This window comes from Panthera onca, chromosome D2 (genome assembly GCF_046562875.1).
Source record: "Panthera onca isolate mPanOnc1 chromosome D2, mPanOnc1 haplotype 2, whole genome shotgun sequence".
NCBI classification, from domain to species: domain Eukaryota; kingdom Metazoa; phylum Chordata; class Mammalia; order Carnivora; family Felidae; genus Panthera; species Panthera onca.
In genome coordinates this window covers 6,463,128-6,490,698 of record NC_138349.1, presented here as the reverse complement: position 1 = coordinate 6,490,698, position 27,571 = coordinate 6,463,128, and the positions used below count along the sequence as shown (strand labels likewise).

At 46.6% G+C, this 27,571-nt stretch overlaps 2 protein-coding genes across 4 annotated transcripts in view; one reads left to right on the top strand and one right to left on the bottom strand.

The window, feature by feature from the left end:
• FANK1 (fibronectin type III and ankyrin repeat domains 1) overlaps positions 1-935 on the top strand; it is a 103,684-nt gene extending 102,749 nt beyond the window's left edge. The window contains exons 9-11 of one of the 2 annotated variants that reach the window (XM_078434946.2): positions 271-348; positions 541-585; positions 687-935. In XM_078434946.2, coding sequence (XP_078291072.1) covers positions 271-348; positions 541-585; positions 687-752 — 189 coding nt within the window. In that variant the 3' untranslated portion in view covers positions 753-935. The remainder of the gene's footprint in view (positions 1-270; positions 349-540; positions 586-686) is intronic. The other variant, XM_078434947.2, reaches the window with a different exon arrangement.
• A 3,122-nt stretch (positions 936-4,057) lies between these two features.
• The window catches only part of ADAM12 (ADAM metallopeptidase domain 12), a 347,656-nt gene continuing 324,142 nt past the window's right edge, over positions 4,058-27,571 (bottom strand). The window contains exons 22-24 of one of the 2 annotated variants that reach the window (XM_078434959.2): positions 21,046-21,153; positions 11,187-11,335; positions 4,058-9,061 (exon numbers count right to left, since the gene is read on the bottom strand). In XM_078434959.2, coding sequence (XP_078291085.2) covers positions 9,001-9,061; positions 11,187-11,335; positions 21,046-21,153 — 318 coding nt within the window. In that variant the 3' untranslated portion in view covers positions 4,058-9,000. The remainder of the gene's footprint in view (positions 9,062-11,186; positions 11,336-21,045; positions 21,154-27,571) is intronic. The other variant, XM_078434958.2, reaches the window with a different exon arrangement.

Sequence of the window (27,571 nt, the reverse complement as noted above, 5' to 3'; positions counted from 1 at the left end):
AAAGCAAAGGACGTGCTACTTTCTGTGCTGGTCCCGCCTGGCGTTTCTCTCTCGTGTCATCTTCGTGGGGAGAAAGGCAGACTCTGCTTCCGTGTCCCTGGCGCTCAGCTTCGCCGCAAAGCCGCGGTGGCCCCGGCTGGCTCTGCTTCCGGAGAAAGCGGCCGGCCGATTTTCCGGGCCCGCCTGCACGGGGTCCACGCTGACGGCCGGCCGCGTCCTCCGCAGGGAGGGCGGCCTCTCTCACACCCCGCTGACTTTTGTCTCTCTCAGGTGGCCGTGTTGAATAATCACGAGGAGCTAGTCCAGTTACTTCTTGACAAAGGGGCAGACGCAAGTGTAAAAAATGAGGTAAATAACTCCATCTTTAAAGGCTTTCCCTGGAGGAGAAATATATACATATATACGCATATATACCTATATACGTATATACATATGTATATACGTGCACATGTGTATATATATACGTATATATGTACACGTATATACGTATACACACACACACACATGCATACGTATAATCTTTGTTGTTTTCGCTTTCAGTTCGGCAAAGGTGTCCTAGAAATGGCCAGAGTTTTTGACAGACAGGTTGGGATGCTCTTGGTGATTTTCAAGGCTAATTTTGTGGTACTTTTAACATAAAAAAACCCGGACCCTTGGATTACCTTCATCTGTTTTTGTTTCTCTAGAACGTGGTCTCCTTATTAGAAGAAAGGAAAAGAAAACAAATGGCGAAGAAGCCCTCTGTCTGCTGAGCCGGGCCCCACTTAGCCCGACAGCCCCGGGGAAACAACGTCCCACGTTTGACTATTTGATTTTATTTCTTTGACTGGTTTGATTTTTTTTTTATTTGATTATTTATTTTCGTTGAAGGTTCACCGTGACTTTTGTAACGTACAACTGTTTCCCACTTTGAAATACATCTTTTTACCTACGCACGCGGGCCTGTGGTGTCCTCACTGGGCGTCTCCGGCATGGGGATGTTTTCTTGCACTTGGGCCTTTTGGAGTGAGACACGAAACAAAATATTTATGCACTGGAGCTGCACAAACATACATGGATCTCCCACTTTCCGCTTCTGCCCCCCCCCCCCCGGCTGTCCTCTGAGCCGCTCCGGGACCTTGTGGAAATTCTTCCCCTCATGTGTTTTCAATTATGACCTCCCCTCCCGACTCCGGGCCTTCCAGGCTGCGTGGTCAGGCTGGTGTTCCCTCCTGGAGGGACAGCTCCTCCCGAAAGCCCAGGAGGCCACGTGCAAAGCTTTCTCCTTAGCTGTTGGCCTCACATCAAAGCACAAAATCCATATTTCAAGACTCCGATTCCACTCTATTCGAGGTGTTTGGTGGAGGGTCAGTCTGTTTTAGAACAGACCTGTCTGAGAATGTGTTTGCATATACTTCGGCCCTGACAACGAAAGGCCCAGCCTGCTGGCACAGTGACGCCTCTGCCAAAGAGAAGCGTCTTACATTCCGCCTTCAGAGCAGCAGAAGGGTTTTTGATGCCGCTCACGCGGTTGGGAGGCCAGTAGCAATGAACCAGAGGTAGGTGTGCTGGTTGGGAGCTTAGGCACGCGTGCGCGGGAGCTTGAACGTGGCAGACACACACGCGAAGCGGGCCAAGTGGGCTAGCAGACCACGTGCGTTTTGTGGCTCCGGGGACAAGCGGGTTAACTCAGCCCTGTGAGAAGGCCAGCTACGAAGGTCTGCCCAGGAGTGGAATTTTCTCTGTAAGGAAACACCGATGAAAAGGTAATTAAAGCTCTAAAGCTCTGGGGGGAAGGGCACAGAGAAAAAGCACGATTTTCTTGATGTTGGCAATGCTCAGCTTTATTCCACACAGTTTCTAGAATATCCACCTCAGGAATTGGATTCGTGGGTCATAGATCGTCCCTCTCCTTACGTACTTCATCGGTGTTTTACCTTTTGTACAAAAGCACATTCCTTTAAATTTGCCAGGTTAACTTTTTATTTTTTAGAGAAATCATGAGCTGGGGGGGGGGGGTGGAGGGAGAGAGAGAGAGGGAGAGAGGGAGGGGGAGAATCTCACACAGGCTTCATGCTCAGTGCAGAGCCTGATGAGGGGCTTGATCCCAAGACCCCGGGATCATGACTTGAGCCAAAATCAAGGGTCAGACGCTCAACCGATAAAGCCACCCAGGCGCCCCTGGATTAACTTTTTAAATCTCTCTCAAAAATCAGAGCACAGAGTCACAACTCTCCAAGGCCCCCGCGTTTCGCCCCCAGGATCGGTGTTGAAATTCATCTCCATTTCGTTTCTCAGTCTGCTGTAGATCATAGTCACAAGGCCCCTCTGGGGCAAGAGTACACATCCCTTCTTACTGACAAAACCTTGGCAACATCGTCCCATCTTCCTCACAGAAGCCTTGGCCACATAATGGGGTGACTTTGGTCAATGAGATGTTAATGGAAATGGCTCCTGCCCCTCTGAGCAGAAGTTTAAAGATTCCCCACGTCTCTCTTCTGCCAGGAGACCAGCTGTGACTCAGAGGGAGGCTGCACCATCAGCCCAGGGCCCCAAGGAGAGCAGAGCTGGTGCAGAGACGGATGTGACCCATGAGTAAGCAATAATCCTTGGGGTAAGTCACTGAAACTGACGGGTGGTTTCTTATCCCAGTGTAACTTAGCCGAAAATGACTGCTTCCGGGATCCTGTCGTACACTTGTGAGTTTAATTTTCCACAAATGACATTCGCATCTCTCAAGCCCTATGGTTTCTGGCCTTACTCAGATTCTTAAAAATTCAGGAATAGAAACTAAATCTTCCCAAATGTCTTTTCAGCGTCTCTGGTAACCCTAATAAGGCGTATTTCCCTGAAGTCTGTCGATTTGGTGACTTGATTAGATCTTAAAGGATTGAACCATCCTTCTCTTAAAATAATCTCACTGGAGATTGCAGTGGACTGCTGGATTCTTCTTGCTGGTGCTTTGTGTCTTTGCTTCTTATTTTTTTTCTTTAATGAGATTAGTGACTTATCTTGTGTTTTAATTTTCCCAAAGAAGCAACATATGGCTTGTGTTCTGCCATTTGGAATTTATTTTGTGGCTTAACGTACAAAATTATATATATGTGTGTGTATATATATATGTGTATATATATATATATGAAATTTAATATATATAACATAATATATAATATTATATAATGTATACATAATAGTTTTATGTATGGTTCTGTGTACCTAGTTTTCCAGAAGCACTTTGAAAGAAGGCATATTCCGTATGTTTGAAGTATCCCAATTTGATATCAGTTTGATGACATTATTAACTGAGGTCTTCTAGGTACTTATTTTTTGCCTACTTGCTTTGATGTGGGTGAAAGGTGGTAAGAAAAAGAGACCCCTTGTTACCATCTCTAGATCTATTTTTCTTTGTATTTTCTGCAGTTCTTTTTGAAGTTGGATTCTATTTTTCAAAAATTCATAAGTTTCCATTAAACTTAGGTTTTCCTTCTGGGTAAGTCTGACGTCTACATTTCTACCCCCGCATGCTTGGGTTTTTGAATTTCTCCCCTTTGTAAATGAGGTGACTTGAAAAAATTATTTTGCTCGGTTATACACTTTACATTGTTCAAAACGAGTGTCTTGTCCTCCTCCCCTCTGTGTCTGTTTAAAGACACCTTTCTTGTGCCATCACCGGACTGGTTCACGTAGACTGGCAGCACCTGTCCCCTGACCACCCCCCCCCCCCCCACTCATTTTAGTGTCTTATGTACTGTTCCAGAATTTCCTTGTGCCTCTATAAGTGGGTGAGATTATAGACACATTTTTTTAAACTTAAACTTTATTTTTGAGAGAGAACAAGAGCAGGGGAGGGGCAGAGAGGGAGAGGGAGAAGGAGAGAGGATCTGAAACGGGTTCGGCACCGACAGCAGTGAGCCCGATGTGGGGCTTGAACTCACGAACCTTGAGATCAGGACCCGCCCTGAAGCTGGACGCTCCCCCAGCTGACCCACGCGGGTGCCCCTAGTCACGTTTTTCCACACGAGGGTTTCCCTTTCCCCATTTTTGCAACGTTGTCAGTAACGAACGAATGAGACACATCTTTACGTTTACTGTATACCATTTATTGGATATAATATTCTTAACAAGAACTTTTTCTACGGAAATAGCAGGTTGTCACCTGTAGAGCCCCAATATGAGAACTGTGTACAAAAGTAACAGACTGTAACATAAAAGGTATGTGAAAAAAGTTAGCAAACCGAAGCATTATAAATGGATGAAGCACTATGAAATTAATGGACTGGTTTGTTGAGAAGCTGTAACTTTGTACTGTGCTGAACAGCCTATAGCCACGAGTTAAAAAGAGTTGGACTTAACGGTGTGCCACGGGCCTTCCTGACACCCTCCCAATCTGACCTAAGAGAAGGTCAGAGAACAATCTGCTCTGCCATCGCTTGTCCTGCTGGGACTGTTAGAGGGTTTTCTGTCTTTCTCATTTGATGCTTTTTTTTTTTTTTCCCCCTATCACTGCCCTACTTAAGTACTTGCTTATAGGCCATGAACATAGATGTTTTTCGGTTTCCTTGTAAAACTAAAAAGATCACAAGGTATTTATTATTTTGCCTGGATTTGAACTGTGCTTCAACTGAGGACTAAATTATTTTATGGAAGGAGACCCACGGGGCGGGGGGGGGGGGGGGGGGGGGAAGCCTAGAAGACATGTTTTTTTGCAGATGATGTGGAAGGTCAGGGTGGGTTCCAGAATATTCAACCTGAAAGAGCTGAATCCACTGAGCATTCCTTTCAGTGTGTGGTAAATCTCCTGGCTGTCACTGCCCACGATGGACTGCTGTCGCGATTTTATACGCACTGTTTCTTCTCCTAGGTTTTCCTCACATGAAACACTCTTATGGCTGGACTGGCTGCTGTCGCCGCTGTCCCAAGAGTAAAGAGGGGATTTTCATCCACGTGGAGGTAGATTGCTTCTGGAAGCATCCTCAGTGCCCGGAACTGGTTCTTAGCCCGGGGCTTACCACTCTTTCTTAGAGTGTTACTCGAATTGCTATCAGAGGTTCCAAAGTAGGTTTTAAAGGGACAGATGTCAATAGGGACTGGAGAGGGTGCCCAGGGAATCGTGCCATCCTAGACAGACGGATTTTCTGTGGCACGATGTTGCCTCGAAGGGGGACTCTTGCTGGGTTCAGAGCTGGGGGCATAGCTGGTGGGCTTGTGCCGTGCTGACACTCCGGAGAAGGCTGGGCTCGTGGGGGTAGTGACACAGTGTCACAGTCCCCGCTTTGGGTGACCTAAAGTAGCTATGACCACAGCAATCTGTCACCTTGGAGGGTCCTCTGGAAAAGAGGCTCGCCTCTAAGTGACGAGACACAAACAGATGGAGTAGCCCCCTCTGCCTTGTGTCCAGATGTGTTCACGGGCCTGCTCCTGAGTCGTGGGGGGAGGAACTGTGGCAGCCTAGGGCCGGCCTCCGTGGGGTGGGGGGCGGGGGGCCATGAAACAATGGTACCTGCACTGTCCCCCGCCCGCCAGCCGTAATGTATGAAGTCTGCAGCTTGAGAATCATGCCTGGGGGTCAGCAACTGGCTGCGTGAGACTTCTGGGGAGGGTCGGTATGACGTTTATCTGGGTCACTTGTGGTTAGCTGGGGTCCTACCGATAGCGGTGAGGAGGGATCTCTGCCCTGGGCCGGCTGCTCCCAGAACACTGGAGAGGGAGCCCCGCCCCCCCCCCCCCAGCACACGTTTTACATGAAATCAGCCTCACGAGGAAAGTGTGCGAAGGGGTCAGCTTGCACGAGAAGGCTGCGGCCTGCTGCCCAGGCATCTCGTCCTTTCCGTTGTCAGGGTCTCATTGGCTCAGAATGCTAATTTAGTAAACATGAACGGAGAGAGACGGCAGGAGGGGGCCGGGGCCTTCTCAGCTGGCCCAGCACCATGGGGGGGATCACAGGCTCCTAAGGACAGTTTGACACTGATCAGAGCATTAGCTGCTTTTCTTTTAGGGGATGCATAGATGTGTTATATTGATTTGCCAGAGAACAAGGGCCTATGGGTTCAAGCCTGAGAACTCCTACTAAAGTTAAGAAGGCATAAAAATGTCCCCTCGGAGACCAGTGAGGAGCATTTATTCTCATGTAGTTTAATTTGTTGCTTTTGTGGTTTCTGTGACGTCATCCCACATGTGTAAGCTGGAAAAATTCACACTGGGAAGTATAACCTCCGTATGCATATTTTGACAATGGAAAATGTTATGCATTGTTTCTCTTGGTTGCTACCCATCTGATTCCATGTGTCAGGAAAACAAACTGTTACCAAAAAACTCAGGAGATAAACTCTTAAACAGAATGCCTGGAAGATTAGCCATCTATTTTCCAGTAAGTGGGGTCAGAGGACTACAAGTATAACGAGACAGGGGAAGAAAAGTGACCACCCTCAGGGCCTACTTCGTGTCTAGACACGTTGAATTTCTCAGTGACGGCCTTATAAGCTCACATCAACTCTTATTCACGCCTATAAAACTTTAAAAACATATTAAAAAAATAGACTGGCACTGAAATAGAAGTATTGATTTTTGTTGCCATCATCTATAAGGCTATAAAAAGGGGGGGGTTCATCTTTCCCCCATCCCCAAAATACCTGGCTCTTTTCCTATGTTCTATTAAAATGGAAGTTATTGCTAAATATAATTCTGCATCTGGGGAATACTGTTCCTTTAATAATATCTGTATATTGTAAGGGGATGTTAGGTTTAAACAAGTATCCAGAAATAACGTGTATGGCTCTATGAAAGCAATTACTACTATAGAGATACAAATGTGTCATCAGCTGCAGCTCCTAAATGGCCATCGATGACATTGTGTAAGATCACAGCGTTAACCTTTTTTAATACCAGGCTATTCCTGGTTCTCTGAAATGGAAGCACAGGAATTACAGTTAAGGACAAAAAAAACAAAACAAAACCCCCAAAACAAAAAAAAAACCCAAAAAACAAAATTCACACCCTCTTCCTCCCATAGGAGGAGGGGCTAAAATGACAGATCCAAGGATTTGGGCATCTGTAAAGACAATACCCACATAATGCACCATAAAAATTCTGTAAACTTTTCACTAGCATCGGGTTTGGCCTTGATACAATTACTAAGTGTAATATCAGTTACCGTAATTCCATAGGTACTCATCAGCAGTAACATTTTCTAACATGGCTTTACCTTTTTCAGAAATTAATAATTGTATGATACAGATGCATGCTGTAGGAGTTGGAATGTTTTAGCGCTGGGCTCCCTTTTGTGTGTTTGTGACATGGCTTTATTTAGTTTATCCGCGATCGTGATTACCATGTTGCCTAGATACGGTGGGGGAACACGGGGAGAGTTCAATGCAGTCTTGTTTTCTGGAAGGCAAACTGATTCTTGGTATATTTGGTCTCTCTGCTTCAAGGCCTGGAAAAACCGTTGAAATGACCCCAGTTGAAGTCTTTATCACAAAACACTCAGAGTGAATTACAGAACTGTTGTCAATTGCCTTCCAGTGTCAAAATGAGTCACATGTGACCCCACTAGAAGACAGAGGCATAATGGCATTTTACCTCGTCTGAGTATTTTTGTCATTTTCATGCCATTAGACGCAGGCAGCTTCAAGATCGTGTGGAGAAATGGCTCCCCAGTCAGACATTTGAAGAGTAAAAGGTTAAAGGGGACGCGGCCCAAGAATGCATTTCATGAATATTTAGGATTAGGAAATTGATTTCCTCATCACCTTCTGTGCCGCTCAACAGGTAGGTTGCAAATGTTTACACTAAAAATATCTTTTCGAGATTCCTGCGGCCAAGCTGGGAAAATAGAATGCCCCCCTAAATAACTTACGAGTAACTTAGGATTCTTTGTCCTAGACGAACGGCGGATGCAGCCTGCCTCATGGCATCCATTCGGTTGTAGTTTTTGCAGGCATACGGAGTCTGCCTAATTTTTAATAAGTTTGAACCTTGCAATGAAAGATTTTTATCTACAGGATTGATTCGCTAGATCTCGTTACTGGTTCACAGCCGAAAATAGTTATGGTCCCAGGGAAAGCCTCATCCATCCGTCTGAACACAGAATCACTGTATTACGGTTGAGAAGACAAGGTGGTAATTTGCTCAGCGCCAGACCGTACAGGGAGAGATGCACGTCTGTGGTGCCTGGGCAGGAGCCTCCTTGTAGAAACGCCACCTTTCCCCATCTAGATAAGACGCGGAGGCCAGCACCGTGCGGAGGGCAGTGTTTGTGCAAAGCCACCGGCTTTGCCTGCTCTCCAAATGTGCTCACGGCTGGTGAGCTCACGGTCAAGTTTCTGCCCGGCCTCCTGTGTTCCAGGCTCTGTCCTGGGGCGGCCACACCTTAAAATTCCTTCCTGCAACTCGGGGTCTCTTCCCAGCTTCCTGGCCCGAAGCCAGATCCTTCCCTGCTCTCCTGGAAGTTCAAGGTGTAGCCGCTGGTGGGCGGGGCCAGGGTCTCCCCGACAGCCACACCCAGCCTGGACTCGAAGCCCCTGGCTCTAGCTCGAGATCAGGGGTTCCAGAGAATCACTCAGCATTCATTCTACCTGGGGTCTCCTGGGCTGTGTCTGTGCCATAACCACAGCCACGCATGGTTGGGGAATGGTTCTTCGATAAAGCCTCGATCGGAAAGTGAACCTCCTGTCCAGAAGCCCATAAAGCATGATATTTCAAGTTCACTAAACTACTGAAAGCACACAAGCCTTCCTTCCGTGGAAAACTCAGTGATGGTAAAAATGCCTCCCACAGCGCACTGCACTGTAACAAGCATTTGGCATAAATTAATAATTTACAAGTACCTGAGCAAGTATACAGAGCACCATAGCACAGCACAGCACCGACGGCAGTAGCTCGAAGTTCTCAAAATAATGGTGTTTTAAACATTAAAAAAAAAAAATTCTAAAAGTTGGTACAAAAACACAAAACTCCCAACTGGAGTTGAAAGATAGTGCAAACTTCTGTCTTCACTGTTGGAAAAAGATGGCGACTTGCTTCTCACTTGGCGTAGGCAGCGTGGGTGGGTCTGGGCACTTGACGTGGGTGTTTCGGAGCGGGTCTGCAGCGAGGGAAGAGGAAACGAGAGGGTGGGTGGAGGCCTTGGAAATGGCCTTTGTGGGTATACAGATGTCTGCAGTTGGGTGTCTTTTCCTGCCCTTCGCTGAGCCTTTGGGAGCAGACCTTCCCCCACCCCTTCCCCCGCAAAGAGGGTGGCAGGTCACATCCGGGACCTTGCTCAGGGCTGCAGGGTTGCTGGTGGTTTATGCCAGCTGGCCACCTAGGGGAGCCCTCACCGAAGCCATCCCTCCTCTCTGCAAGCAGACTCTAGAACAGTGCGCGTTCAAGAAAAATGGGAGCCACGTATGTAATGGAAAGTTTTCTAGTAATCACACGAAAAAAAACAAAGTAAATGAAACAACGGGGCGCCTGGGTGGCTCAGTCGGTGAAGCGTCTGTTTCTCGGTTTCGGTTCAGGTCACGATCTCAGGGTTTCGTGAGTTCGAGCCCCGCATTAGGCTGTCTGTGCTGACAGCTCAGAGCCTACTTGGGATTCTGTCTCTCTCCCTCCCCCACACATGCTGTCTCTCTCTCTCAAAAAAAAAAAAAAGATGAAACAAATTTTAGCAATGAATTTCATTTAACTCCATCCATTCACAGCCGCAGTATTTTGATATGAAAAGGGACGGAGCACGAAGTCGTCCCCGTCCCGTGTCTGCCTGCGGGGACCCGACTGGCCCGTGCATTTCCAGGGAGCAAAGCCGGGCATGAGGGATCCCTCCCAAATGAATGTGCAGGACATTCTTCTCCTTCAAGAGCAAGACCAAGATGAGCTTGCCCTGGGCTCAGCGACTGGCAGAGGTGACGACGGGCCACTGCCGGATGGCCTTTACAAAGAGAGCCCTCCACTCGTCGTGTCCACGTAAAGCCGTGCTTTTCCCTTTTGAGCAAGTAACTTCAAGATGAGCACACGAAACCACAGCCAAATAACTAGGATGGTCTGCAGTCTTTCCGTATTTCTGCCCTCGAGAATTACACCACTGTTCTACCCCCTTTGACCAGAGTTATCTTTGGGATTTATTAGGCAGCTCTCTGAGGCCAAACATTTTTCCCAAGAGCGGTAATGACATCACGAACATCTTCCCCTTTCGAGACACTGAATTATTGAGCCCAGGGCCTGGCCAACACACGACCTTTGGTTCTTTTGAGCTCATATAGCAAGCTTCCTGCCAAGGCGGGGCAGTGTATGTCCAAGGAGTGTTTTGGCTGTGGGTTCGATCTACCCACTGCGGGGAAAGGGGTGGGGGGGGGTGGCCCATGTGTAGCCTTTGTCCCTTCCCACAAGCACGGAGGAGCTGCCTGGTCGCCACCCTGCATGGCGTTTCCACCGTCCAGAAACAGCTGCACGTAACCTCCAGAGCACAGTAAAACGTAAGAAAAAAATTGTGAGCATTTATTACATTTGTTTTCATCTAACTTCTATCATGAGAAGTTATGCATCACTATTTAAATAGGGGCTCGGTTTAACACCCAGCTCGCAAAATTCCTGGAAATTGATTAGCTCTCAAAAAGCAGTGTGGGTCCGCCCCGGCCCCTTCAACCCCCCTGGGTCAGGAGGCTGCCTTCCCATCCTCTGGGACAGGGTGAGCGGCGGCCACAGCTGGGGTTTCGTTAGCTGTGTGGAGAAGCTTCCCCCTGGGTACCACGTCTTTGGGAGCTAACGCCTCACGCCTTCCTTATTCACCTGGGCCCCTCCAAGCTCACCTCCTTTCTCGGGACCGCAAGGGGTCGGGCAGAGTTTGTGCGGGTTGAAGACTGCGTTGCAGGCGTGCTCAGCCTTCGTGGGATCATGCCACTTGGAAGCCGTTAATGTGCATCCCTTTGGGGGACATGGCCTGGCCCCTATCCGGTTCCACTTGATCTTGGTTTAATCTCTTAGGGACACTGGGGCCCTTGCTAGAAGCCGCATGGGGATCCTGGGGAGTAGAAGCTCATGACGGCCTCCGGGTAATGCTCCTCTCTACCTTTGCATCGGTTTTATGCTGTTCCCAGGTACCAGAGGTAGAGAGAGCCCGGCCTACGCCATCAGACCCATGTCCTGACAGGGGGCGGAAAGCACCGGGGGGGGGGGGGGTGTGGGTGCCCCACACGGTTGTGGGGAGAAAGAGGCCCGGCTGTTACACCAACCTGAGTGGCACCAGGCAGAGCCCGGACTCCGGCTGCCCCAGGGCCCTGGCGGAGGGGCTGGTGAACCGGGAGGTCTTACTCAAAGGATCTGCAGGCAGAGGCTTCTGAGGAGGGTTTGGCTTCTGAGGAGGGTTTGGCTTCCGAGTTCCCTGCAATAAACCACAGAATTATGATCATATGATCACCCGTCTCCGTGAACTGGGACACGACCTTGACCTCAGAAGTGGGAAACAGCATGTAAGCAGGTGCTAGGCCACACAGTTCTCACGTCCAGAATAAACTTTCTGAACACCTTCTCTCCCCGTACAAGTTGTTGATCTGTGTTAATATCCTTGCCAACATCTGCTCTGACATTTCAAAGGTTTAGCCACAGCATCGCATAGCTGCACGCACTCAAATGAGGGTCTTCGGATGCCACACCAGTCACAGGCCTCGGGGGTGCTGTTGACACTGGCGTTTCTGGGCCAGCGCTACCCGCAGGATGTAAGCTTTCCTGTGACCTTAAGCTTCCTTTCGATCTGTAAAGGCCTAAAATCAGAGATGGGTGAAAAATCTCGTTTAACGCCATTTATTTAAATTTCCCAGAATCTTGTAACAGAACTCCTTCAACTCTGGATGAAGTCGCCGACTTTTCGTCCGTCACTATGGGGTCCGAATAGCAAATGTTGATCCAGATTGCTGAGCGAAATGCACTGAAATTCTACCAAAATCCTTAGTTCAAAGAATCACAAGCTCACATGGAAAGGGATGCTGAGAAGGAAAATCCAAGACCGAGTGTTTTGAGGGACAAGTGTAACTCTATAAGGAAGAGAACAGAAAGGTGTCACATTGATCAGAGCCCAGCGAGGGAGCCAGCAATAGAAAAGCGAGCGTGAACTTGGGCATTACATTGGGTTTTATTCAGAGACAGATGATTTGGGACTGTGTCGGCCACTTGCCAACTCGAAACCTATCTCAGAGCATTGCCATGTAGACTAAAAAAAAAAAAAAAATGCAGGGCACCTGGGTGGCTCAATTGGCTAAGTGTCTGACTTTGGTTCAAGGTCATGATCTTCCAGTGCATGAGTTTGAGCCCTGCGTCGGGCTCTGTGCTGACAGCTTGAAGCCTGGAGCCTGCTTCAGAGTCTGTGTCTCCCTTTCTCTCTCCATTCCTTCCCTGCTTGTACTCTCTCTCAAAAATACACATTAAAAAATTTTTTTCACATAATGCCTAGGAAGCTCCCAGAACATAATTATTAATAACACAATAATGAGCCTTCCCTCATGCCACAAATCTTAAAATGCTTAAGGGAAATAATCAGAGAAACAAACAGTAAAACCAAGGGTTTTCAGGGGACTCTTTCCCTGGTTACCCCGAGGAAAGGGGGGACAGAGGGATACCTGGGGTGGGAAGTCATTTTAGGTGTTGACAGTTCCCTCCCCTTGGCCCGTGGTGGACACAGGTGCCGAGACACCTTCTTCTCTGGTGTTTGTGGCCTAGAAGCAGTCACAAATGCACCGAAAGCTTACAGGAAACTTTGCTAGGACCCAAGGGAGACGGGACATCCTAATAAGCAGATGATCTGCCTGACTGTCCTATGCCATCCTTCCAAGACCACTCCAGATGATTTAAAAACCCTCGACTTGAATTTCTCACAGCACCCATCCCATTAAAATGACGTTTCCTCAGCACCCGGAGCTCAGCTGAATGCAAACGTATCACCAGCATGTAGCCTATCTTCGTAAGCAAAGGTAGCAACCCCAGAAGCGTGTGTGGAATCACAGCCGTATGGAAAACATGCCAAGTTGAAACAACGGGCAATGGGCCAGTGACCGAGGGAAGGACTTGAAGGTGCCATTTCTACACCAGCTCACGTGAAAAGAAACAAACTAAAGCAAATTCCTTGACTAGGCATTAAGACCGTCTAACGTGCCTGAGAACTGGAGCACTGGAGTCAGGCCGGTGGTTGATTCGGCCAGGCTCTGCAAACGCAGGTGTTACTTAGCCTCTGGAAGTTGTGGAGAGGGGACGCTAAGAGTGTCTTCCTCCTGACATTGATGTGAGGAGTGGGAGACGCTACCTAGAAAGCAATCAGCACAGGTGCTACTGCTATGGCCTATTACCGATGGAGTCAATTGACCATCGAAAGGTACCGTCATCCTACCGCCAAACTTCGGGTAATGAACTATGGGAATAACGCAAGCCCCGCTTCCTGTAAGATGGCAGAAAACCACGGGCAAGATATCAGTGTGTGACGTACAAGTGAATGCACGCACCTATAAAACGGAAAGGCTCTGAGGTTTAAAGGCTTCATTCCTAAGTGACACTAGTTTTGCTGCTAAGAATGAATGAACGTCTGGTCTTGGTCATAAAGATAACGTCGGGTTTTTACGGCAGTGGCGGAGAAAAAGTGAGATCCGTGTTCTAATGCATCGTAATGCATTTGGCTCTATCATGGAAACTTAGGACATAATTAGCTTGGCCATTCATCCTGGTTTGTTTGGGACATTCGCAATTTACATTCATGGCCTTAATTATTAATCGCAACTCTCAGATAGGTCCTGGTTTAGAGGATAAATTGGTTGGTCGCCATAGCGACCAAAGCCCAAACAGTGGAAATGCTGATTGAAATGTTGATCAAACCCTGGGGTCCGCGAGGCTGCAGTCCGCTCTGAAATCGGTCCCGCTCACAGATGCTGTCTAGGTGAGATGCCCACTTGTTACCAGGGCAAAACTGGCACAGGGGAACAGTGGAGTCAGTGCAAGATGAAGGCAGCCTCCCTTTTTAAGATATCTGAATATCTCTAATATTTGGGGGGAGGCATTAGCTGCACAGGCTGGGACCTTGGAGGGAGGGGTAGAATTCCCATGCTGCCTTTTAGGCATTGCTCTTCTTGCTGCCTTTACCTGAGCCTAGGTTTTCCAGAAAAGTCCAGTCTGACCATGAAGCATCATGAGAATGGAGTGGAGAAAGGACTCCAGGCCAGGTTGTACACACTCAGTAAACATTAGGTTTACTAATTGTTTACTAATGTAAACAATAGGTCCCATAGACTTATTCTCATGTCATTTTTAGAATTTTATTTTTAAAAATATTTTAATGTTTGTTTATTTATTTTGAGAGAGCGAGAGCGAGTGAGCATGAGCATGCAAGCAGGGGAGGGGAAGAAAGAGAGGGGGAGAAAGAATCCCAAGCAGGCTCCGTGCTGTTAGTGTGGAGCCTGATGCGGGGCTCGGACACACCAACTGTGAGATCGTGACCTGATCCGAAATCAAGAGCTGGATGCTTAACCAACTGAGCCACCCTGGTGCTCCAGGCCTATTTTCCTTTTAAACAAAATCAGGAATTCAGACCCCCATTTCTCTCCCTTTTCAACTTCCAGATACTGGAGGAAAATCGAGATATGCTATAAAGTAGAATCGTCTCATCTCTCCATGTTTGCTCGTGTGTTAGCAGCAGCTACACATTTCAAAGTTTTTAGAGGGTTGAGAACAAAGTTTTAAATCCAACGGGAGCCCTCTGCCTTGACCATCATCATAAAGAATTCTCAACTGTTATCAACCTCCGCGTAAGCGAGAGTAAATGCATCCTGCGTATCCGGAGACCTCTCCACAGGAAGGCCAGATGTTATCACAGGAAGATGCGAGAGACGCCCCTGATGCTGACACCGGGCCAGGGGCAGCGTCAACCCCACCATCTATACTCGGGCTCTCCGGCTCTGTGAGGAATATGCTTCAAGATGACTCCAAGGATAGCCGGTTCTCAGGAAAATGTGCAATACCTTTTCTTTCTTCAGAAAAAGCAGGGGTCTTGACAAATCTGCTCTCGACAGAACACACCTACACCCGTCTGTAAGGTGACCCTTCTTTCTGAAGCTACCCGAGAACGGTGAAGTAAAGGCACATAAAGGGGCAATACTCCATCTCCGAGGAAACCTTACAACCCCAAACAAATACATATGAAAAGGGTGCCAAGTGTCCAGCAGCCTAGGGTGAGCAAAGGCCAAGAGAAAGGAGAGCATGGCCCCCGTGGCCAACCTGATGGAGCATTGAGAAGAAAACCAGCTCCCCCTTGCTTGGGACGGGCGTGGGGAGGAAGCAGATACTGCAAAGTGAATATGCAGCAGTGTAGACAGGCCCAGCCATCGGTGCAAGCCTGCAGCAGGGCCGGGGCCCGCACAGTCTATGCTGGAAGCAGGGGAGGCCAGACCGCTGTCATCCCGCAAAACCCTGAGCAGTGGCCTAGACTTCCCCTCAGTGGTCCTGCGACTGGTTTTCCAGGAAGAACTCCCCACCTTTCAGGAGTTTGGACACACTAGGAAAAGGACGACAAGCTAAGTACCCACCCTGCCAAAATGTATCTGCGCAGAAATGAAAAGGGAGGTGGTGAAACTCAAAGGAAAAGGGGAAGAGAAAAATAAAACAATGAAACCCAAGGATGAAGATTGTACTGAGCAAAGGGCTGTGAAGGTTCTGAGGGAAATGAAGAAAAGTTCAAGGGGGTTCAACAGTAAAATACAGACCATAGCAAAGGCTACACAGCATATATATATATTATAAATGGTGTCACTTAAGGGATCTGAGTAGGATAGAAAAAAAATACCTAGATTTTGTAAAAACCTTTCTGAGAGAAAGAGTGTCAAATCTATGGATTAGAAGGGCACACCATTTCCCCGGGGGAATCGAATCAGACTCTTCAATATTAAGACACAACCTATTGAAGTTACTGGACAGCCCGGTACAAAATCATATCACTTAAAAGGGCAGAAAAAAGCCAGCTTCTGATTTCTCCAGGGAAGACTGAAGAAGCCCATGTGTAAGAGTTTGGGAAAAACTAAGTGAGATCCGTTAATTTTATATGCAAACTATTGCTGAAAAATGAAAGCAACAGTCAAATGTCTTTGAGCATGCAAAGCTTCTGAGAATACACTTTTCTAGAGCTCTTGTAGAAGGATGTACAACAGACTGGACACCAGCTAGCCAGGAAAGGAATGGATAGGTGGCACAAAGGATCATCACTGAGCATTGAATCCTTTCAGTGTAGACCCGAGTCTAACAAAATCGTGGCAATTATGGGTATCGAACAGAATGTCACAAACCAGGATAATGGAGACACTATAGAACTGACCACAGTTGGGAACGGAGTCTCCCAGTTCTGGTAACATGGCAGGCTGGTTATTTTGACCTATTCTCTCTCTAAAACCACTGAAGTTGTTGGATGAAATATATTTAATCTTTTTTCTTTAAAGCAACAAAGAGCTACAAGATAGTAAGGTATCAGCAGGTCAGCATCTAACTGGAAGCAGCAGCTAGGAGTGGTAAGTATCAGACAGATGCTGAGAAGGCATCTGCCAAGTTAGGAAAACCTAAGTTTTGATTTTGATACCCTTTTATGGTGAGGGATGCAGGAGTCAAAGGTCAGCACCAGCCCAAGTTTAATAGGAAACTATTCCCTTCCCAACCTTTCCACTCTAAAGCCAGGCTCTGCAAAGACTCTACCTCAGGTAAGAATGTTTTGGAAGTGAACGCACAGTATTGCTTATCCCAAGGAGACTGTAAGGAGGGTTCCCTTGGTGCTAGGCAGATCCATGTAGGAAAATAAACCTCTAACCACAAATTGCGCTTGAGGACCCGAAGTTGAAATCACATTACCTGGGTGGTCACTAAGTCCCCAGCCATTTAAAGGGACTCAAACTGAGAATGCCTCCAGGGCACCAGGCAGAGGCAAAATACATCCTCTCCAGGGGGTCACACCTTCATCCTAGATCTCAAAGAACTCTCAGAGAGTTTTCTAGATAATTTTCCAGAAAAATGAGCAGCTCATAGTAAAAAAATTACCAAGCACGTGAAGAAGCAAGGAATTGTAAAGGAAACCCCAGGAGTGACACACTCAGAGACTTCAGATTTTGGAATTATTGGAACAAATTTTCTATGTTTAAGGAAATGAAAGACAAGCCTGAATATATGAATAATAAAGACAATTTCTAGAAACAAAAAAGTAAAATATAATTGTACCAAAGATAATAAAATACCTAGAAATAAACTTTACCAAGGAGGTAAAAGACTTGTACTCTGAAGACTAAAACACTGATGAAAGAAACTGAAGATGACACAAACAAATGGAAAGGTATACCATGCTCATGGATTGGGAAGAATTAATACTGTTTATAAAAATTTTTTATCTTTATTTATTTTTGAGAGAGAGAGAGAGGCAGAGTGTGAGCAGGGCAGGAGCAGAGAGAGGGAGACACAGAATCCGAAGCAGGCTCCAGGCCCTGAGCTGTCAGCACAGAGCCCGACGTGGGGCTCAAACCCACGAACCACGAGATCAGGACCTGAGCTGAAGTCAGATGCTTAACTGACTGAGCCACCCAGCTGCCCAGAATTAATACTGTTAAAATGCCCATACTACCCAAAACAATCTGCAGATTCAATGCAATTCCTATAAAATTATCAATAGCATTTTTCACAAACTAGAATAAATAATACTAAAACTTTGTATGGAACCACAAAAGACCCTGAATAGCCAAAGCAACCTTGAGAAAGAAGAACAAACCTGGGGGTGCCACAATCCAAGATTTTAAGATCTACTACATCAAGCTATAATAATCAAAACCGTGTGGTACTGGTACAAAAATGGACACATTGATCAATGGTATAGAACAGAGAACTCAGAAATAAACCCATGCTTATCTGGCCTATCTATTGACAAAGGAAGCCAGAATAATCAATGGGGAAATGAGTCTCTTTAACAAGTGGTGCTGGGAAAACTGGACCACTTTCTTATACTATACACAAAAATAAACTAAAAATGGGTCATAGACCTAAATGTGAGACCTGAGATCATAAAACTCCTAGAAGAGAACAAAGGCAGTAATCTTTCTGACATTGGTCTTAGCAATATTTTTCTAGATATGTCTTCTCAGGCAAGGGAAGCAAAAGTCAACTATTGGGACTACACTCAAAAAGTTTTTGCACAGCAAAGGAAACCATCAACAAAAGGAAAAGGCAACTTACTGAATGGGGGAAGATATTTGCAAAAGACATATCCAATAAGGAGTTAATATCCTAAACATATAAAGAACTTACACAACTCAAAACCAAAAAAACCTACTAAAACTCGGGCAGAGGACTTATAGACATTTTCCTAAAGAAGACCTACAGATGACAAACAGACACATGAAAAGATGCTCAACATCACTCATCACCAGGAAAATGCAAATCAAAACCACAGTGAAAAAAAACCCACGATGAGATACCACTGCACATGTCAGAATGACTAGTATCCAAAAGATAAGCAATAACAAGTGTTGGTGAGGATGTGGAGAAAAAGGAATCCTCTTGGACTGCTGGTGGGAATGTAAATTGGTACAGCCACTCTGGAACAGTATGGAGGTTACTCAAGGCATTAAAAATAGAAATACCATACAAGGGGTGCCTGGGTGGCTCATTCGGGTAAGCATCTGACTCTTGGTTCTGGCTCAGGTCATGATCTCATGGTTCGTGGGATTGAGCCCCACATCAGGCTCTGTCCTGAGAGTGCAGAGCCTGCTTGGGATTCTCTCTCTGCCCCTCCCCTGCTCATGTTCTTTCTCTCAAAATAAACAAACTTAAAAAAAACCCCATATGATTCAGTAATTCTACTACTGGGTATTTATTTACCCCCCCCCCCAAACCCCAAAACACTAATTTGTAAAGATATATTCATGCCTAGGTTTATTGCAGCATTATTTACAATAGCCAAGATAGGGAAGCAACTCTGTGTTCATCGGCAGATGAATGGATAAAGAAGATGTGGTATACGTGTATGATGGAACATTACTCAGCCATAAAAGAAGAATGAGATCCTGCCATTTGCAGCAACATGGATGGACCCAGAGGGCATGACGCTAAATGAAATAAGAGCGAGAAAGACATATACCCTGTGATTTCACTTGTGGAATCTAAATGTGTAATCTAAAAAACAAATGAACAAAATATGCAGAAACAGATCCGTAAGTACAGAGAACAAACCTGGTGGTTGCCAGTGGGGGGAGGTGGGAAGGGGGATGGGCAAAAATGGGTAAAGGGGAGCAGGAGGCACAGGCTTCCAGTTACGGAATGAGTGAATCATGTGGATGAAGGGCACCACGCAGGGACTACAGTCAATGGTGTAATGGCAGTGCATGGTGACAGATGGGGGCGGCACTAATGAACGTAGCCTGACATAGAGAGTTGTCAAATCACTCTGTGTGCACCCGAAACTAACGTAACATTCTGTCAACTCTACTTCAGTGAAAAAGTTAAACACAGTTGAACGTAAGTACAAACTGCGAAGCTAACGGTACCGTTTTACCATTTGTATAAATCGAAAAACATGGCATCCTATATGTTCATTGGATATCCAGGTATGTAAAAATACTTAAAAGGGTCTATAAAAAATCAAGACCAACCTACAAAAGTGATTGCATCTGAGGCAGTCATTGTGACTTTGTACTGCTTTGTTTTTACTTTTTTTAACAAAAGGAAACGGTATGCGTGTCATATCTGAGACTTAAGTAGGCGCATGCACAGAAAAATGTAGCGATGACAATGGTTATTTCTATGTACTATAAACGTGGGTGACTCCTAGATTTTCACTTTTCTGTATTGTAGACATCTTGAAAATTAATGGCAACAAAAAGAAAAATATGTTCAACCTCTGGGCCAAAGTAAAAAACGAAAAGCGGAAGGCGTAGGTTATGTGAAAAATACAAATATGGAGAATGGTACAAATCAGAACCGATGAGCACAGATAAAAATGCAGTGTTTGGAGGGAAATTCCTAGAATTCTGTGCTTATGGGACAGCGTACGAATAAAATAAACAATAAAGTATGAATAGAAATGGAGTAAGGGTCTAAAGAGTTAGAGAAATAAACCTAAAGAAAGAGGGAAATGATCGAGCTAAATGGAGAAAATAATACATTCGAAAAATGGCTAGTTATCATTTAGCAAAGACACATTACACAGGCGCACTAATAATATTAGCTATTTTCATGTAACGATCCCAGAGCCCAGGGATGCAGGTGTGCTCTCTAGCATGTGCTGGGGAGCAGGAGGGAGCACTACCATGGCCTTGTGGAAGGCACACTGGCCCCGGGAAAGGACGAAGCAGCGAACATATGGGGTTGAGGGTAACTCAGGTGGCCCTCTGGAAAACGGGAGTTGGGTTCCTACTTCAGTTTATACACCAAAATCAGGGGCAGATGGATCAAATGTTTCAGTGAGGAAAAAAAAAAAGATCACGAAAGAATAAGAAAGAGACAAAAATGTATTCTTTGGGAGGGCACACCTTTCTAAACATGACCGTAAGAGATGGCAGAGGAGACGAAAAGACAGTTTACGAAAAAGGAAAATAAACACAAATGGATCTTAAACCAGCAAAAAGAGGCCCAGTCTCATTTATGGGGAGAGAACCGTGGATAGCATTTATTGTTATTATTTTTTTTTACCTATCATGTTGGCAACGATAAGCAAAATCTCTGAACACCGCATTGGTGGGGACTTGGGGAGTAGAAATCAGCGTGACTCCTTTCGAGACTGGTCCACCTCTCAGGTCACAGGGCCTTTGAACAGCAATCATGTTCCTCAGATGTCGCCCCACAGACATCCTTGCTCACCGGGCCCCAGGTCCCGGGGCAAGAGTGTGCCTCTTTGATGCAGCAAATGACTGGAAACAACCCATGTGGACCTCAGCACAGATTAAATAACTTAAGGGATGGCTCCACAACGAAATTCGAGGTAGCCACTGAAAAGAATGAGGCGGACCCCCGTGTCATTGCCCGGGAACAGGTGAGTGGAGGCCAGGCCATGCCACCATTTGAGTTCCAAACAAGAATCTGCAATAAAACAAGACTGACAGCAAGCTGGCAGGTGCTGAGGGTGGCTGTCGGGCAGACACGGTTTCTCTGCACTCTTTTCTCCCATCTTGCGTGTGTGAAAATTTCCGAATTTTCAATAATCCCTCTCTGCAGAGAGAGACAAAGTGGCAGTGAAGCTTTCCTCTGGATTCAAAGTTGTCTAGTAACAACGACTGCTTCTGAGAAAAGAAGCCTGGAGGCAGAGGTGGGAAGGAGACCAAGAGTTTGCCGAGTAACCCTTTGTACTGTTGGAATTTGTAATAATGGCTACACATTACCTATTAACAAATGCAAAGGGTGAAACAGGCATCCATTTTTTTAAATTTTTCCAGTATAGCTCGCGCGCTTATGGGAACAGAAATGAGTGGGGAACAAACATCCCTTAGAATACTGTTACCGCGTGAATGGCTTCCCTCTCAAGTTATTTCTCTCCAGAGCGAAATGGGTGCTTCTGCGTGCAAAAGATGCTTTGAAAGACATCTGATGGGTTTGTCGCGCAAAGAATTGGCGTGTGATATGAAACCAAAGAAATTTCAGTTAAGATTTCTGGAAGTACTGGGCGGGTGGTGGCAGGGGAGAGGTGAGCAGGAGTCCAAGACCTTGGTAGCTACATTTTAGACTCGCGGGAGGAAGGGACTCAACGTTTTATTAAGTCATGACTCGTGGAGGATGGCAGGCCCATGGGAATAACGGATACTGTGACGAGGCGTACTTTTTACTATTTAAAATTCGCATCCATTCTGCGTTCTTTCTGACGCACCTACTGTGTTCAAGGGACTGGACGCGGGTGTTTCTGCAGGTGCCTAACTCAGTCCGTGCCTTCTGAAATGGGCCAGAGAGAGTATCGAGGGGACTCCAGGCTGAGGCAGCAGGTGAGCGAGGAGACTCCCGGGAAGACTGCAGGAAAGCTCAGGGCGGAGGACATCTGGGCCAAAGGGGGAAATCTGGAAAGCAGTGAGCAGGCATGGGAGGGCTCTTTCCAGCACGTTGGCTCAGCTATTAGCTTTTGGGTTGGGCCTGGTGTAATGAAGGCTTTTTATAAAGATCAGTTTCCTCGTATTTCAGCTCCCTTCCTTGGGAGAACATCTTGACAGACGGATTTCCTTTTCTCATTACACGTTGGCATTTCTGATGAGCAAGGACCTAAATCATCAGATTTCCAGGCCCCGTGAGTGCTGGTTTAAATCTCAGACACCCACACAGGCCAGAAGGGTACAAGTCCTTATTCATTCGGATGCTGAGTTCATTCCATTGAAGGAGGACTTTGAAAGTCAGGGCTCAAGCTCTAAATTCATTTGTCTCGTGCACATCTGTATCCTGACAAAGCACCCACGAATGAGTAGCTATTGTTTACCAGCCCGTGTGAACCGTTCAGCACTCTGTTGGGGGGCGGGGGGTGGCTGGGGTGGGAGCGCCATTCGGAGCTTCTCGAAACAGGCCTCTCCTCCCTCCGCGGCCACTTGAGCCGAGTTTGGTTGCTTGGCAGCCTTTTCTCCGTCAGAAGAGACTGCACAAGGTTAGCTGTTCCCGTTTTACAAAACACGGCTTGTCGTATGTTCTACAGACACCGACAAGGTGTTAGAGGAGGAGAAGCGTCCTGCCAGAAACACCGAACCGGCAATCTCCACCGCCACCGAAAACGCACGCGGCCTTCTTCGTGTTCAACACGCAGCTCCGATGCCATCATGGTCCTGAACAAGGGCTGGTTCCGGGAAAGACCAGCGGGGACAAGAAGGACCGCGTTGTGCAAGCAAAAGGCCAGAGAAACGCAGGATTCTCTTGTTGCAGACCGAAGCCTCTCCACGCTGCCAGAAGGTTTCCCCCTTCCCCCCTGATCACCTTGTATCTCCGTGGCAAAGCGGGAGGGGAGATGAATGAAAGATTCCGGAGGTGCTCAGTGGTCTAAACTATGCAAACCAGAGCGGCCCTCACTGTGTAACCAGAACAGTCTCCGCTTCCTTCCCATCCAGCTACCTTCTGCTTTCAGACCGCAGGGGGCACGTGTGGCTTTGACAACGCACTGGCTTCCCCACCTCTGGGGGCCTCACTAGACAAGCTGTTTGGCCTCAGTCTGCCCTGTTTCATCCCCTGTAGAATGGGGCCAAGGAAGGCATCGGCTCCTCAGCTCCGAGAGAGGGTCAGAAATGCCCGTAAAATGCTTCACTGGGAGCACCAGCCATACATTTGGTGTTCAATAGATGTTTGCTATTTTAGAACAACTTAAACTACAAAGAGAAAGCTCCTTATGCCAAAAAAAAGTTAGTAAAATAACACATTCAGACACAGACATGCACACATAAATGCATTTATACACTATTTGGTTATAAGAATAAAAACTGAAATGAATGAATCCCGTCGTTGCCGTGTGGATGAAATTTGTGTCGTGCCAGAAACAGGGTTGGCAAATATTCTCAGGGGCCTAGCAGCAAAAGTCAGTCTGAGATATGGGTCCAAGCGTTCTTTTTTGGTTCCTACTGTTTTCCTAAAGAAGCTGATCTGGCTGGAAAAATAAACTCGGCCCGTCAGTTCAGTAATCTAATTCACCGATGAGACTGCAGGGAGGACAAGCACTGCCTAGCATTTTCCAGGAAACCAAGGACTTAAAATAAGCAAAAGTGACCCGAAACCAAATAGGACCACACATCAGCATGTATAGTTCAAATGCCACTTTAAGGGGCAAACCTTAAAATAAAATACAGACGATAAACGCTAAGAGAGTGATGCTTTCGTGAAGTTCTCGCTCTCCTGAAAAATGGCCCATCCCTGAATTGAAGGTGCCGCTTCTGCTCTCTTAGAATCCCGGCACGTTTCAGTTTGACAGCAGAAAATTGTGTTTCAATCTGCTGCTACTTAGCACAGACCTCTCTAGCTGTAATTTTCTGGGAGCAGAAATCTTTTTTTTTTTTTTCAGAAATATCTATTTCTTAGATGTGACGTTGAACATATTTTTCTTTAAATCAATTCATTAAACTGATTCATGGGAATAAAGCACAGAAAGGATGTCAGGTGGAAATGTCTAGAAATCTAAGGGAAACCCCGAGGGTTTAAACGTCCCTTTTGGCCCATCTTCTCTTCCAGAAGCAAAATCATACACACTGGTGTTTGGCAATTAAGAACAGGCGTGTCCTCATATTTTCTGCTCTTTTGAAGGTCACACTTATCGTTACGTTCAGCTTGAATGGCTGGAGGCCCCGTCTTATGGGACAGCAGGACACCCCGTCCGTGCCCAGACCCATCTTGGTTCCCCGCCTGGCGTCTCTGTTTCCGGCTGCTGCCTGCCTCCTCCCCCACTGGGCATCTCCGACCTGACCCTTCAGGGTGCTACTCTCTCCCTGGACATCAGCTTCTCCTTCATTCTCCAGCCTACTGGGGACTGACTCTAGGTCACAGTGGTGATGGTGTGCGTGCTTCCCCGAAGGTTTGAGGACATCATAGGGACCAGCCCGCAGAAGAGGAAAACACAAAACTTGGTGTCAGACGTTTTCACTCCAGGGGCCCCTAGCTCACCCCGTGTTTCTGGCATCTCCCTGTCTCCTTCCTGGAAGTCAGGTCAGTTGACTTCACGAACAAAGCCTGCAGTCGAGAAAGGGCTTCTCTGGGGCACCAGGGTGGCTCAGTCGGTTACGCACCCGACTTCGGCTCAGGTCATGATCTCGCGGTTTGCGAGTTTGAGCCCCGCATTGGGCTCCACTGCTGTCAGCATGGAGCCTGCTTTGGATCCTCTGTGCCCTTCTCTCTTTCTGCCCCTCTCCTGCTTGTGTTCTTTCTCTCTCTCTTGCAATATTAACATTAAAAAAAAATTACAAAAAAAAAAAAAAAGAAACTGCTTCTTTCCCTGGATTATTCTGTGTACCCTTCTGCAGCCAAGCGCTGGTCTCTCCTCTCCCGTGGCTGGTGTCTGCTCACGCCTGCTGTCTCAAGCGGCTTCTTCCCCAGAAGGTACTTTCAGACTTCTGCTCAAGACCCACACTTGCTAGGTGTTTCTATCTTCTTCCCTTAGTACACATTACTCTTTGTCTTTAAAAAATTACCATAATGGTAGAATTGACTTTTTGCGGGGGGGGGGGGGGGGCGGGGAAGGGGGCAAAGCGGATTGATTTTTCACACTATTGTAGTCCGAGAAAAACGACATAAAATATCTTCAGAACAACCATCACCAGAAGGTCTCTCAAAGCCTTCTGGGGTCCACCCACAGCCACCTCTGGAACTTCCCCTGTTTTTCTTTCCTCTTTCCTCCCTTCCAGAGTCTGAGATGAACCCTACTGGCAGCAGCAGCAGGTGCAGGAAAAGTCCCTTGCTGCTTTGAAAGATACGTGTAATACGCAAATGTATGCTGATTGGTCTGATCCCCTCAAAAATGTGTTTCCTTTAGGGCAGGGCGGACTCAATGCCACTAGAATGGGGGCATTCTAGGATGCTCCCGCCTACACATGCACACAAGGTGATCACACACCTCTGTGACCCCTTTGGTTTTCATTATTTTACCCTGTTCCCAAGCCCACTCTTTGCCTTTCGTGCTGTGGGGATCTTGGCCGCAGTCAGCTAACAGCTAGATGAACGCCCTGGATTAGTTTCCTCTAAAATAGCTGACAGGATGAAAAGGAAGCGAAAGTTTGTTTCCTTGATCAAGGCTGAGGAGTTAGGTAGAGAAGCCTGCGTGCCGAGGGCCATTACCCCGCGAAGGAAAGGGACACAGGAAGGGCACGTTCGTGTGGACAAGAGACGGAGCTGATCCCAGTGTCTTACATTTGTAGAAATCAAATAGAACGTTTGCTGGAGAGATCCAGTGTTTTCTATAAAGAACTAATCCTTTCAATGGGGCGTACATATTACGTTTATGATAACGTTTTCCTTCTGGAAAGTTTGGATGGTAAGTTTGGACGCACGAGGCACGGCTAACCACAGTGTGTTGGTCAAGCTGCGTGGGGCAGGGCACGGGGACTCTAAGGTGCCACATGTCAGTCAGTGGATTCAATCTGTGATGGCCAAGTAAGAGCCACCTCCAAATATTCGCCACACCTGCATGGAATTAATTTCAGTTTCCTATGTGTGACGGGAGAGAAAGCGTGAGCTTAATGTCTATCATATGTCTCGGAAAAGCCCCAGACACACACCAGCCTGGAGTGAGAAATGTGGATTTTTCAGTTCCTAATGTTTAAAGGGTAACATTTCCTTGGTTTCACAAAAACAGAATGGCCTTTTTGGGGGGCCTGTCTTAAAGGAAATCTTGAGGGAGTGACTTCTGTAGGCATTCGCTGCTGTCAGGAAAAAGGGATTCCAGCAAGTAGAAATGTCTTGCCTCAGATCCCATGGTCTGTTAAAGACAGTCCCGGTTTGACATGGTGGACTGATAAGTTGCTTGAAGATACACGAAAAGGCTTTGTATAAGGGACTCTGTGGGGAAGAGGCTTACGGGCTCGGCAGAAATCTGAAATGTGCACACAAAATATTGAGGTGTGGCGTGTTTTCTGAAGGTTCAAAGCTTTCATCAGATCTCGAATAAGTCCATCGCCCAAAAGGTTTAGGACATGCCCACTGCCTTCCACCAACGTAAATCCACGTCAGGTTAGAAAAACAGATGTAAAAGGACTCTCAACAGCCATCGAAACAAACAGAAGAAACTGGAGGTAGATCTCGAGTGGTATTGAAACGGAAGGGGACTTTGCAAGCACAAAGAAATGGGAGAATTCACAAATGGTGAATACATTTAATGTTCAAAGCTGGAAGTCCTTTTACAACCCAAAATATCATAAATAAAATTCAAAGATGAATTAGGGAAATGTTTATAATAAATTACCGGAAAAGGATAAATAGTCCTCATTAAGAAAATAAACTCTTACAAATCAGGAAGAAAAACTCTCTCACGTAGAAAAACATAGGCAAGGGGTAGGAACAGACAGTTCACAGAACAAATACAGGTGATAAATAGCAGCTGCGTGTTGGAGCCGCGGGAACTAGCCCATGTCAGCCAATCCCTGCTCCTCATTTAGTGACATCACGTTGATTGCTTGAAACTGGCCATGGTGGGATTTTTCATTATGGCAGAGAAATCACCGAAAAATCAAGGCTTTTCGTGTTTTGTTTTGTTGACAGCAATGTAACGGCACACCATCGGTTAAGAGATGTATAAAAAGCAGTTCAAGTGTAGCAGTAATCAGAGAAATACAAAAAGAAATGAGGTCTGGACAAGATGAAATAAACACACTACAACCTACACCTCCTGCGAATTACCTCCTGCACCTCCTGCGAATTACCTCCTGTACCTCCTGTGAATTACAACAAAAAAGTTTCGAGAAAATCCACAGAGCAACTTACAGAGACTCTGAAAGCTGGAAAAAAGTAAGCGGACTGCCTACAGACCTTAGAACCCACAGAACTACCCAATAGTGAGTTCTTGTTTTTGGTTTTGCCTTTTTTATATCCTGGCCTGGGCTCTGGAGAGGCTCCCAATCTGGAAATGCCAATGGCACCAGACCAAAAAGAGGCTCGAGGAAAGCCTGCTGTCTCTAGCCCAAAGATGTGGGAA